We start from the raw sequence: 13403 nt of genomic DNA on the forward strand, positions 1-13403 counted from the left end.
ATATATGTATAAAGTGTCCCCCAGGGCACTATAAGTGAAAATTAGGGGTTTACTCCCCTTTGGTGGCTAAACAAATATAAGTAAATGCCAACCAGATAATATGTGAATAGTTAGTGCCTAGTTCCAGGGCACTGTGCAGGCAAGACGTAAAGGTTATATGGTGAACCTTAGTGTGGATCGCTTCTGCCAAATGGTGAAAAACAAACCAATATATATATATAAATATGTAAAGAAAAAATAATAATAAAAAATATTGCCAATAAGGACAATACTGTACGGTTAAGACCACCCGCAAGAAGTATTAAACCTGATAAAGGGTTAAGTGCAAAGCTAAAGTTGGTACATGGAATAGGATAAACAAATGTGGATAAATATATAAACTGCTGTGGTTATTTAAAACACAGTCCCAAACGAAGTGAACATGTGAGGAATGAAGTGGAATGTCCAAATTCACATATATAAATAATCAAAAAATGAATGAGCATAAACACCCCATAGTGGGTGTGAGCAATGGTGTTACTAGAAAAAATCTCTTAATTAAATAGGATCTCAGGAACCAAACAATAGTTCAGTTTGGAAACAATGTATCGCTGGTATTAAAAGTGCATGATTGGAGAAACAAAATAGTGACTTCATGTGATTTTCTTCTCGGTTGATTTAAACGTGACTTTTGTGCTCCCCCTGTTAGGTCCCCACTCACCAGATGTTGGCACCCCTAGGGGCAAAAGGCAATGGTGGTGGTACCTCGATACTTGTTGTTGTGCTGGTGTATAAAACGGCAAACCAATGCTTTATCACCTCTCCAGAGGGGGAGGGAAGAAAATCCAAGCAGCTTCCAGGTGTCCGAGGGATATTGATTAAAGGAGAAAAAAAGAAAAAAGAAAAAATCCACATAGCGTGACACTGCGTTTTGTAAAAGAAAAAGACCATTCGTCTTTATTTAAAAGTTGTATATTGGGTGGTATAGCAAACCAATCAGCAATCCCAAATCCCCGTGGGATGTATGTACAGGTAAGCTGTTTTAGGAAACCACTTCCATGGAATAAAAAAAGGGTTTTTTTTGAAGATCAGAAGACCAATCAAAAAAAGACTTTGCAAAAAAATTAAAAATAGAAAAATAAAATAAATTATAGAGGCACAGTAAGCCCTGTTATCTGTTCCTACTCTCGAGCTAGCTAGCGAAGCCTGTGCCAATCGGTGCCGCCGTGCAACAAGCAGAGAGCGTCCGTGGCTTCCCCTGTCAGGCAGATCGCGGCTCGGAGGACAGCGATGCAGTCAGCTGCTGGGCCGTGCGTACGTGTGTGCTTGCGTCTATGGTCACCTGACGCGTTTCGTCGTATGACGTTCTCAAAGGCGTTCTCAATCTCAATCTAATTTTTTTGCAAAGTCTTTTTTTGATTGGTCTTCTGATCTTCAAAAAAAAACCTTTTTTTATTCCATGGAAGTGGTTTCCTAAAACAGCTTACCTGTACATACATCCCACGGGGATTTGGGATTGCTGATTGGTTTGCTATACCACCCAATATACAACTTTTAAATAAAGACGAATGGTCTTTTTCTTTTACAAAACGCAGTGTCACGCTATGTGGATTTTTTCTTTTTTTCTCCTTTAATCAATATCCCTCGGACACCTGGAAGCTGCTTGGATTTTCTTCCCTCCCCCTCTGGAGAGGTGATAAAGCATTGGTTTGCCGTTTTATACACCAGCACAACAACAAGTATCGAGGTACCACCACCATTGCCTTTTGCCCCTAGGGGTGCCAACATCTGGTGAGTGGGGACCTAACAGGGGGAGCACAAAAGTCACGTTTAAATCAACCGAGAAGAAAATCACATGAAGTCACTATTTTGTTTCTCCAATCATGCACTTTTAATACCAGCGATACATTGTTTCCAAACTGAACTATTGTTTGGTTCCTGAGATCCTATTTAATTAAGAGATTTTTTCTAGTAACACCATTGCTCACACCCACTATGGGGTGTTTATGCTCATTCATTTTTTGATTATTTATATATGTGAATTTGGACATTCCACTTCATTCCTCACATGTTCACTTCGTTTGGGACTGTGTTTTAAATAACCACAGCAGTTTATATATTTATCCACATTTGTTTATCCTATTCCATGTAACAACTTTAGCTTTGCACTTAACCCTTTATCAGGTTTAATACTTCTTGCGGGTGGTCTTAACCGTACAGTATTGTCCTTATTGGCAATATTTTTTATTATTATTTTTTCTTTACATATTTATATATATATATTGGTTTGTTTTTCACCATTTGGCAGAAGCGATCCACACTAAGGTTCACCATATAACCTTTACGTCTTGCCTGCACAGTGCCCTGGAACTAGGCACTAACTATTCACATATTATCTGGTTGGCATTTACTTATATTTGTTTAGCCACCAAAGGGGAGTAAACCCCTAATTTTCACTTATAGTGCCCTGGGGGACACTTTATACATATATTTTCTTTGTGTTTTATTTATATTTTATTTGGATATCACGGAATATTGGATTTGAACATATATTGCACTTATTATCACTTCAAGGCTATACTTTAAAAGCACTTGTGATACCTAGCACATAGGACACTACCAGAATACAATTTAACTTATTGGCTGGTCTCACACTCCCTCTGAAGTACACGTACTAATTCCACTGGAAGAACCAACGGATCATTGGGACACCAGTGCGGATTACAAGCAATAATAGGGGGTAGCACCTGGTCGTTTGGATAAACGATAATAAGGTCTAGGAGACCCATCTCCATTGGTCTCTCCTAGTAATTGGAGCTCCCCTACAAATATAACATCGCCCTATAATATAGGACATCTTGTGTACACTGAAATATAAGCAGCGCCACTATCCCCAAATCCAATTAACCAGCACGCACATATTTGCGTGCATAAAAATACTGACTAGCAAAAAAGTTTTCCATTTTTTTTTCAATGGTCTGCATTTACATCAGTGAAAAAAAAATGCCTGGATATCTGCCAGAGTATGGTAAACCCAAGCTGCACAAAGCAGAACATTTACAGTGCCTTGCAGAAGTATTCACCACCCTTGGCATTTTTTGTGTTTTGTTGCCTCACAACCTGGAATTAACATGGATTGTTTGAGGATTTGCATCATTTAATGTACAGAACATGCTCACAACTTTAAAGATTTTTTATTTTTTTTGAAGCAGACAACAAATAGGACAAAATAACAGAAAAGGTCAATGTGCATAACTATTCACCCCTTACAGTCAATACTTTGTAGAGCCACCTTTTGTGCCTATCACAGCTTCAAGTCGCCTTGGATAAGTCTCTATGAGCTTGCCACATCTTACCACTGGGATTTTTGCCCGTTCCTCCTTGCAAAACTGCTCCAGCTTCTTCAAGTTGGATGGTTTGCGATTGTGAACAGCAATCTTTAAGTACCACAAGTGTTGCTTTAGCAGTGTGTTTGGGGTCATTGTCCTGCTGGAAGGTGAACTTCTGTCCTAGCCTCAAATTAAACATAGAGTGGTACAGGTTTTGCTCAAGAATATCTCTGCATTTAGCACAATCCATCTTTCCCTCAACTCTGACCAATCCTGTCTACTGAAAAACATTCCCACAGCATGATGCTGCAACCACCATGTTTCACTGTGGGGATGGTGTTCTTTGGGTGATGTGTTGGGTTTGCGCCAGACATATTGGGCCAGATCCACAAAGAACCGGCGTAACCTAAAAATTCCCATTTAAGTTACACTGCCTTAAAATTTCTACCTAAGTGCCCGATCCACAAAGCACTTACCTAGAAATTTTCAGCTGAGTAACTTAAATTCCGCCGGCGCAAGGCGTTCCTCTTCAAATGGGGGCGATTCCCATTTAAATTAGGCGCGCTCCCGCGCCGGCCGTACTGCGCATGCTCGTGACGTCATTTTCCCGACGTGCATAGCGCGAAATTACGTTACGCCGAGCTTTGTGGATCACGACGGGTCAATAAAGTTGCGTCGGGAAAAAAAAAGATACGGCGGAAAAAAAAAAAATTTAAAACAAAAAAAAAAAAAACGCGTCGCTGGACAGAAGGGTCTACTTTTACAAGGTGTAAACAGTTTACACTTTGTAAAAGCAGCCCTAATTTTACGATTGCAAACTAAAACTTACGGAGAAAAAACGAAGCTGAAAAGCTTTGTGGATCTCCGTAAGTGCTAATTTGCATACCCGAGGCGGCATTTCGACGCGAAATGCCCCCAGCGGCGGCTGCGGTACTGCATCCTAAGATCCGGCAGTGTAAGTCCCTTACACATGTCGGATCTTCTGTCTATCTATGTGAAACTGATTCTGTGGATCAGTTCCAAAGATAGAAACAGGGATACGACGGCGTATCAGTAGATACGCCGTCGTATCTCTTTTGAGGATATGGCCCATTGTTTTCTTTGATGGCCAAAAAGTTAAATTTTAGTCTCTTTAGACCAGAGCACCTTCCTCCGTACATTTTGTTTTTTGCTGAAAGTAATGGCTTTCTTCTGGCCACTCTGCCATTCTCAGTCTCTGCTGTGGAACTTTGCAGCTCCTCCAGGGTTACCTTAGGTCTTTGTGCTACCTCTCTGATTAATGTCCTCCTTGCCCGGTCCGTGAGTTTTGGTGTGCGGCCGTCTCTTGGCAGGTTTGCTGTTGTGCCATGTACTTTCCACTTGGTAAGGATAGATTTGATGGCACTCCTTGGGATCATTAAAGATGTGGATATTTTTTTATAACCTAACCCTGACTTGTACTTCTCAACAACATTTTCCCTTACTTGTTCGGGAAGTTCCTTGGTCTTCATGGCAGTGTTTGGTTAGCCTCTTGCTTAGATGTTTCAGCCTCTGGGGCCTTTCAAAAAGATGTGTATATGTAATGACAGATCATGTGACACTTAGATTGCACACAGGTGGACATTATTTCATGACTTCTGAAGGCAATTGGTTGCACCAGAGCTTTTTATGGGCTCCATAACAAAGGGGGTGAATACGTACGCACATGCCAATTATCAGTTTTTTATTTCTGAACAATAGTTTTATGTATATATTTTTATAATTTTAATTCACCAACTTAGACTATTGTGTTCTGATCCATTACATATAATTCAGATTAAAAAAAACATTGGCTGTAATGTAACAAAATAGGTAAAAAGCCAAGGCGGGTGAATACTTTTGCAAGGCACCGTATGCAGGCAATGTGCAGGTACGTCTTCCTTCCATTAAAATAAAGCCTCTTTTTGTTAATTTACCAAAAAATAATGCCAAACAATAAAACATGAAGTTATATGTATGTTAACTTCTAAGTGCATAAACTTGTAAATTACAGCAACTTAAATGAAGTGTTATACAGGCCCTAAAATCAGTTCTTCCGTGGCTAGCATTAAAGCAGAGGTTTTCTAAGTACTTGTACCTGGTAAAGCTGCTGACAACTAATAATTAAAAATTAAGAGACAAACTACTGTCTGATGACATTTGTCTATTAACAATAACATTCATCCAATATAGCTTTACATATGCATAAATCTAAATACCGCTCCCAAATCACAGTCCTATAAAATGCATATAAGACAAGCGTAAACCAACCTGATCTGCCACTCCTCCAGGAAGAATAGTTTTGACAATAACTCCAGTTGATTTACCTCCAACAATTCCAAAACCAAGACCAGAGCCATCATTAACCAGTTCAATGGTCTCCACATGCTGCCAGTGTATCTGATGAAACATAATAAAAAAATAGAATCTCATGTCCAAGATGAGAATGGTCACCAATTATAACTGTACGAAAATGCATTATTAAGAGAATCTGTCAGATTGTCCTTTCCCAGTAGCTAAATGGAGCTATGTCATTTAAAAGTTAGGAATTGTATTATAAACTGCTACAGGCTTAAAGGCCAAGTTCACCTTTTCAAGCAGCCTTTCCAATGTCATTTCTGCCCTAGCCATGCCAATGTGCTCATTTCTCACTTACCTCGTCCATGGCAGCTTTGAATCTTCACCTCTCGGCTCAAAAGAAAAAAAAGAAAAAAAAAGAAAAGAAAGATGCATCCTGAGCCTATCGCTTCCTGTGGCATCATATGACCTTCCATGAACCTTCATATCCTACCATGCACTGCCTCCCTCATCACTATGCCACCTCTTTTCTATTTCCTCCCACCTTCCTACATCTTCCTTTAAGGTGGCCATACATTGAACAATTTGATTTTACAATTTCCTTTATATCTACCATCAATGTAGTGCCTGATTTAAAAAAAAAAATTAAATAGATTGTTTGGGAGGGGGTTCTCCTATTAATCTAAATAAAGTTTTACAAAAATTGTACAGTGTACAGTGTACAGTGTACAGCTTTATATGAGGACATGGGAGCCAGACATTCAACGGTCGATGTCATAGTAATCCAGCTCCAGCTCAGGGAGGGAAAGGGTGTAAATACCAATTTCACTTCCAGGCCCCATTCACACAGCATAGTGGAAGTTCAAATTGTTGATGTTATTTTTCACACAACATGCATAGGGCAGCCTATTCAATGGGCTGCCCTACACACCACAAATGTGGCAAAATAGCTCACGGGCCATTTTGTTGCGGTTTGCGCATTTTTTTACCAAACAGAAAGCAATGCGAGAGTATCAATATACACCTGTCTCCAGAATAGTGAGGAATCAGTAGGAGAGTTCCACTCACTTCCCTGCTGTGTCTCTGGAACATGAAGTGAATGGAAACCTATCCAATAGGATCCAGCGGAAAAAAAAAAAAAAAATCTGATAGTAAAGGAAATTGTTAAATCCTAACCGAAAACAAAGAAGAAAAAAAAATCCTTTCGCTCTAACATTTTCAGTCGCTTTATGCATGAGGCCCACATAATTGAAGACATTTTCATTTTTTAGTCTTCTTCGAAAAATACTTTATTTATACAGCTTTCCATTCCTAAGGGCCTAGTCACATCCATATTGTAGGGTGTGTGCTAATGCAAAGATTTGAATGAGCCCATATAGCTTCCCTTTAAAAACACACACTGAGGCACACAAAAGTGAACAAGCGGTATACAGTATAAAATAAAGGAAATTTTGTACTTAAAATGCATTTTCATGCGTTTTGCTGCAGGAAAGTGTACAAATGTGAACTGGCCCTTACTGACTGATCTGTATTTACATTTTGTTAACAATCAAACATACGCTCCAATAATATCTACATGATTCAGCAAGACAGAACTCACTGGACTAGAAAGTGCAGATACTGTGCTGGCATCGGATGCTGAGCGAGATACCATAGGGCTAATCAGCTGAGGCAATGGTCCTCTAGCAACCACAAGATGCACATGTTCTTTGGCCCTCTGTAAGAGGCTGATGGCGTGGTGATGTGTAATTGTCTGATCAAGTGGTTGACCATTGATGGAAAGAATCTGATCCACTTCCTTCAATCTTCCATCCCTATAAAAAATATTTATCACATGTATTCAACTTCAGTTATTTTAAGGTATAAGCATAATACAATTGCAGTACAAAAACAATTATAATCAAACATTTTAACTATATGGTCTGAATTTTTAGCCTTGAGCATAGCCATAGGGTAACTGTCTTCCCACTTGATATTCAGTATGCACCATATAAAACCATCTCTGTAGGCTGTAAATTACATGACTGGATCTTCTCTGCACGGAATAATGCTGGTTGCCAGGTTGTCATGAAGATCATATAACTTCAATATTTAGAGTTAGTGACCTGAAACACCAATACAGATCATTTCTGACTTTTGTCTGACTTTCCAAATCTGTAAATTTATTCCAGGTAAGTTTTTGACTGGTACTGAAGCCAACGGGTCATTATGAAAGGCAGGCATCAAGCTTTTTCAGAAGATCAATAAGAGCAGTCCACACATCAATTTAATAACTGGCTTCCTTTAAGATGTTTTTAAATATGTCTGTTCAAGCTCTCATTAGTCTAAATCTGTTAATTGCAGCTCCCTTAAAGGATAAGTAATTTTCCTATGGATCACAGGCGTGCACTTAGTTCTGCAGTCCTATGACCCAGCTTCAGCCAACAAACGCTAAAGTTCACTGTCAGCTAATGACAGAGAGATGGTCCAAGCTCTGCAAAAATCCAAACAAAAATGTCAGGATCTTCCCAGATGCGTGACCGGTAGCATCGCTGAGGACAGCCAGCCACTCCCGCCCACTCCACAGGCTGGTGCTCCAGTGAGCACTGGAGGGGAGAGCACAGAGCCACTAAATGACAGTGGCTCTGGAAACGGAGTGATCAGCTGTGTTTGATCGCTCAGTTCTCAGTGTAGAGTCAGCAGAGGACAAATACAGCATTAGATCCATGCTGCAGCCAGCTAGGCAAGTATGATTGTGTTTTTTTCCCCCATTTCTTGCACTTCTCTTCTCTGACATCATAAAAAAACTATCAATAAATGCTGTGTTACATGCTGTCCATACTCACTCAGTCACTATGAGATTTGATTTCTGTATTCTACAAAGAACCTGGTTGATCCTGTTGTTCTCTATCTCCACCTTCTGTTCATGTCCCCAATTCAGCTAGAGATTTTGCAGCTGTGGTGTCAACTCTGCACATTCTCAGTCTTCAGTGAGTTTCTAGCTGAGCATTTCCTCTCTATCACATATGAGTAGCCCACGTGACTATAGAGTCACACATGTAGACATATACACAGTGGTAAATGACAGCCTACTCCGTCCCTCCTCCTCCATGCCCACTAACCAGCTAAATACAATGGGGGCGGATATTACATGTAGATTTATGGAGGATCCACCTCCTGCTTATTCTAAAGACACAGACTGGAGGGGAGTGACACAACCCGTGACTGGCAGAAATCCGCCCACACCATGGTATTTCCACAAAATAACGTTTTGATTTCAAATAAATATTTGCATGACAATTGAAAACAGTTTATTGAAATGTATTATTTATTTTCACTCTGTATCCCAAAAGCTGTTTTTTTTATTTTGAACATGTGGCCAGTAGCAGAGGACTAGAAGCTCCTCCTGATTATGTTTCCCTGCAGACAGGCTGGGAAAGATCTGGGCCATGTGAAAACTGTATATCGATTAGGAAAAATGTACTTGGATGTTTTTTTTATTGAAATGACAGTACCATCATCCATATACAGAAATAGGAGGGACAATGTACAGTAAATTAAACAGTGTCAACTATCATATTCTTGTATGGTAAAACAAAAGGACAACATACAAGAGTGATAGTGAGTCATAATGGTTTGCCAACCACATCTGTGTAGCTTTTAATTCCCTTCAAAATCTTTTGCTGGATTTTATCCTATCAACCTTTCAACAGACCATCAAGCTTGATGTATGGCATGTTGTATACTTAAGCTGTGAGAAGGCTGTAAATCAGAATTTTGATAAGGTGAAGTGGCTTTAATTTAAAGAGCAGGAGTGTAACTTTGGCCAAGACTGTATTAGAACATTCCAACCACAGCACACATTCATTAAATAATGTTGAAATCTTAAAGCTTGCACTAAAATAAAAGTGATATTCACCTATGTACAATGCTGCCCTCCTGTATTTCCTGAACAAATATTCCAAGTTCCCCTCGATTTTCACTTTTCAAGCCCACAACACTAAAACCAAGACCTCCGCTTGAAGGTTTAACCATGTCCAGTACTTCAATATGGCGACCCTGTAACAAAAATTAAAAAGCACATAACCTTGAACAAATGAAGTTGCCATTGTAAATAATAATGCATGTTAACTGGTTCTATAGTCTGCAGACCACTCAAAATATTTGGCGTTGTATTTACAGTAGGCTGTAAGTGCAATAAATACAAAATTTAATATTTTGCAGCTTACCAATCTATATTTGGTAGCAGAAGTGGAATCAAACCCTCCTATACTTTACAACCAAAAGAGCTGCCATCTTAGCCTATATTTGACCCACATTTGCCATCATGCTGCACATGTGATCAGTTGTGGTCCCAGCCATTTGATGGCCTAACAATTCAGTTGAGAGCACATGCAACTGTGACAGTTATTGCATGGTAAGCCTTGTATGTAACTATTTTGTGGAACCCTTAAATTACACTTTAAAGAAGGTGGCTGCATTTTTTTTATAGGGTTTTTTTTTCCTTTATTTTTACCTGGTGATCCTGTCAGTAACACACGTTAAGCCTTGTGGTGGTTTAAATCCAAGGAGCAATGGAGACACACCAGGAAAGCAGTATTGTCAATTTAGGAAGAGGTTAGTGTTAGAGCCCTTTCACACTGCCAGTGCCCGAAAAACGCTGGTAAAGCGCTTCTAAAACTAGCAGCGCTTTACCAACGTTTTTCAAGCGCTAGCAGGGCGCTTTTAACCCCCCGCTAGTGGCCGAACAAAGGGTTAAAAGCACCCACAAAGTGCCGCTGCCAAGGCGCTTTGCAGGCGATCCCTTTTGATTTCAATGGGAAGGGGCTCTTTAGGAGCAGTGTATTCACCGCTCCGAAAGCGCTGCAAAGAAGCTGTTTGCAGGAATTTTTTGACGCCATGCCAGCGTAGCGCCTCAGTGTGAAAGCAATCAGGCTTTTACATTGGGATTGCAGATGAGGCTTCTTTCAGGCGCTTTACAGGCGCTTTTTTTTTAAAGCTAAAGCTCCTGAAAAACGCCCCAGTGTGAAAGGGGTCTCAGATGTTCTAGCAGATTTATATGGACTTTGCTAACAAATTATAGCTGAACTAACACTTTTACTGCAGTTATTTTTTTTATTCCTTTTGGGAAAGTAGGTTTATATAAAATTAATAAAGACTGACTATTGTAAGCACCCCTGTCGGTGGTAAATGGTTAGTCTCAAACCTCTAACTTCCACTGGGCAGCTTGGTCTGTTAACCACTTGAAGACCGCCTAACGCCGATATACGTCAGCAGAATGGCACGGCTGGGCACAAGGACGTACAGGTACGTTGCCCTTTAAGTTTTCCCCCGCCGGGTCCGTGACCCGCGGACCTGATCACCACCGGTGTCCCGTGATCGGGTCACAGGAGCTGAAGAACGGGGAGAGGTGAGTGTAAACAAACCTTCCCTGTTCTTCTCTGTGGCTTGTCACTGATCGTCTGTTCCCTGTCATAGGGAACAGACGATCAGTGACATCACACATCCAGCCATGCCCCCCTACAGTAAGAATCACAAACTAGGACACACTTAACCCCTTTAGCGTCCCCTAGTGGTTAACCCCTTCACTGCCATTTTCACAGTATTCAGTGCGTTTTTATAGCACTTTTCGCTGTGAAAATGACAATGGTCCCAAAAATGTGTTCGCCATAATGTCGCAGTCACGAAAAAAAAACGCTGATCGCCGCCATTAGTAGGAAATAAAATTATTTATAAAAATGCCATAAAACTATCCCCTATTTTGTAAACGCTATAAATTTTGCGCAAACCAATCGATAAACGCTTATTGCGATTTTTTTACCAAAAATATGTAAAAGAATACGTATCGGAACTGAGGAAAATATTTTATTGTATATATATATATATATATATATATATATATATATATATATATATGTTTTGGGGATATTTGTTATAGCAAAAAAATTTAAAATGTTCGCTGTATTTTTGTTTATAGCGCAAAAAATAAAAACCACAGAGGTGATCAAATACCACCAAAAGAAAGCTCTATTTGTGAGAAAAAAAGAACGCATATTTTGTTTGGGAGCCACGTCGCACGACCGCGCAATTGTCAGTTATAGTGACGCAGCGCCGAATCGCAAAAAGGGGCCAGGTCCTTTACCTGCATAATGGTCCGGGTCTTAAGTGGTTAAAGGACATTGAAAAATAGCAGACTTGTTGGCAGGAGCATCAGGTGAAAATAAAAGGGGAAAAGCCTGAAAAAGAAAATGAATGCATCCACCACATCGAAGGACTGGTAATCTGCAACATAATGTACTTTTGTTTTTGAGTTTAAATCCGCTTCAATATGTTTTTAGTAAGAAAACAGACTGTATTTACAACAACACATACCTGTGCCATTTGCTTAATGATCTGATCAAATTCATCACTGCCAGCTTTTCCATTGATCTGTGGTGAGACGGGAGGTACAACAGTTTCTTCAGAGCTAAACTGACTGCCATTCTGTTGGGCCAATGAGCAAGACTCATTCTGCACCGATGAAAGGGAACTTGATGCATATGAGGAAATCTGGGCAAACTCTGTTACCAATGACCCAGAAGCTATTACATTAGCCTGAAAAATAAACAAAATACATTACTGAAAACCTAAATAACAGTTCAAACTTCTGTTCAATTAGAAGGGAAGTAGAATTAAAGCTGCAAATACTTACCTGTGCTCCAATGATCGGACATTAACGAAGTCCCTTGCCCGCACTGGGATCTTCTCCATGGCTTCTTCTAGGTCCTGGGTTTTTGGCCATCTTGATTGGCCAGCATGGAATGATGTAGGTACCCCAAGCTGCGCATGTGTAACTCAATGGGGTTGATTTACTAAAGGAAAATAGACTGTTCATTTTGCAAGTGCAGTTGCTTTAGATTAGAGCTTAGTTAAAGGGGTTGTAAAGGTTCATGTTTTTTCACCTTAATGCATCCCATTACTTACCTGAGCCCTGGAAGTCCTGCGTCACGAACACGCTCTTCCTCTGCCCGTTCTTCTCGGCTCTTCATTGGATAGATTGATAGCAGCACAGCCATTGGCTTGTGCTGCTGTCAATCAAATCCAATGCCACGGGCGCCGGCTCCCGCAAGATAAGCCCCTTGGAAGAGTGCTTCCCAGAGAAGGTTTTCAGAAGCAGGGAGGAGCCGAGACAGCGGCCGTGGGACCCCAGAAGACGAGGATCAGGGCCACTCTGTGCAAAATCAGCTGCACAGTGGAGGTAAGTTTGACATGTTTGTTTTTTTTAAACATTTGAACCACTTTAATGAGGCGAGGCTTCACTTTGCAAAGAATACCTAAACACATGCAAAAAATAAATAAATGAATTTTTGCTTGCACATGCTGAAAGTTAGAAGAGGTTAACCACATTTACTAAGCTCTGGAACAACTGCACTTGCAAAGCAAACAGTCTGTTTGTCAAAAGAAAAGGTCCATAAGCCGGACATCATGAAGCTGACCCATGTGCATGGAGTGAGATGAATGGCAGCCTCAGCCCACACTCCAGCCAGGCCACGCCCACCCCTTGGGGCTTAATCCCAAGATTAACCTCCATGGGGCACAGCGAAATGCATTAGTGGTGTGGCCTGGTTGGAGTCCGGGCTGAGGCTGCCATTCATCTCACTACATTGGTCTGATCATGATGTGCGGCTTTTAGATTTTTTTCCTTTGACATTGCTGCAGCTTGGAGCAAGGATGAGCTCCCCGTTTCTGCCTGCACTCACAGCAGTCAGGTTGGACTTCACCTCTCTACCTGAGCGGCACCTAAATTTTGTCTTTTTGGGAACAGTATTTGCCTTTAGTAAA

At 40.5% G+C, this 13403-nt stretch overlaps 1 protein-coding gene across 8 annotated transcripts in view; it reads right to left on the reverse strand.

Moving 5' to 3' along the window:
• Positions 1 to 13403, reverse strand: part of MPDZ (multiple PDZ domain crumbs cell polarity complex component) — a 257792-nt gene that overhangs the window by 194948 nt on the left and 49441 nt on the right. For all 8 annotated transcript variants that reach the window (XM_040358412.1, XM_040358432.1, XM_040358424.1 and 5 more), the window contains exons 4-7: positions 11955 to 12176; positions 9502 to 9641; positions 7204 to 7417; positions 5577 to 5705 (exon numbers count right to left, since the gene is read on the reverse strand). In XM_040358412.1, coding sequence (XP_040214346.1) covers positions 5577 to 5705; positions 7204 to 7417; positions 9502 to 9641; positions 11955 to 12176 — 705 coding nt within the window. The remainder of the gene's footprint in view (positions 1 to 5576; positions 5706 to 7203; positions 7418 to 9501; positions 9642 to 11954; positions 12177 to 13403) is intronic.

The sequence above is a fragment of the Rana temporaria genome, chromosome 1 (genome assembly GCF_905171775.1).
Source record: "Rana temporaria chromosome 1, aRanTem1.1, whole genome shotgun sequence".
Classification (NCBI taxonomy): Eukaryota; Metazoa; Chordata; class Amphibia; order Anura; family Ranidae; genus Rana; species Rana temporaria.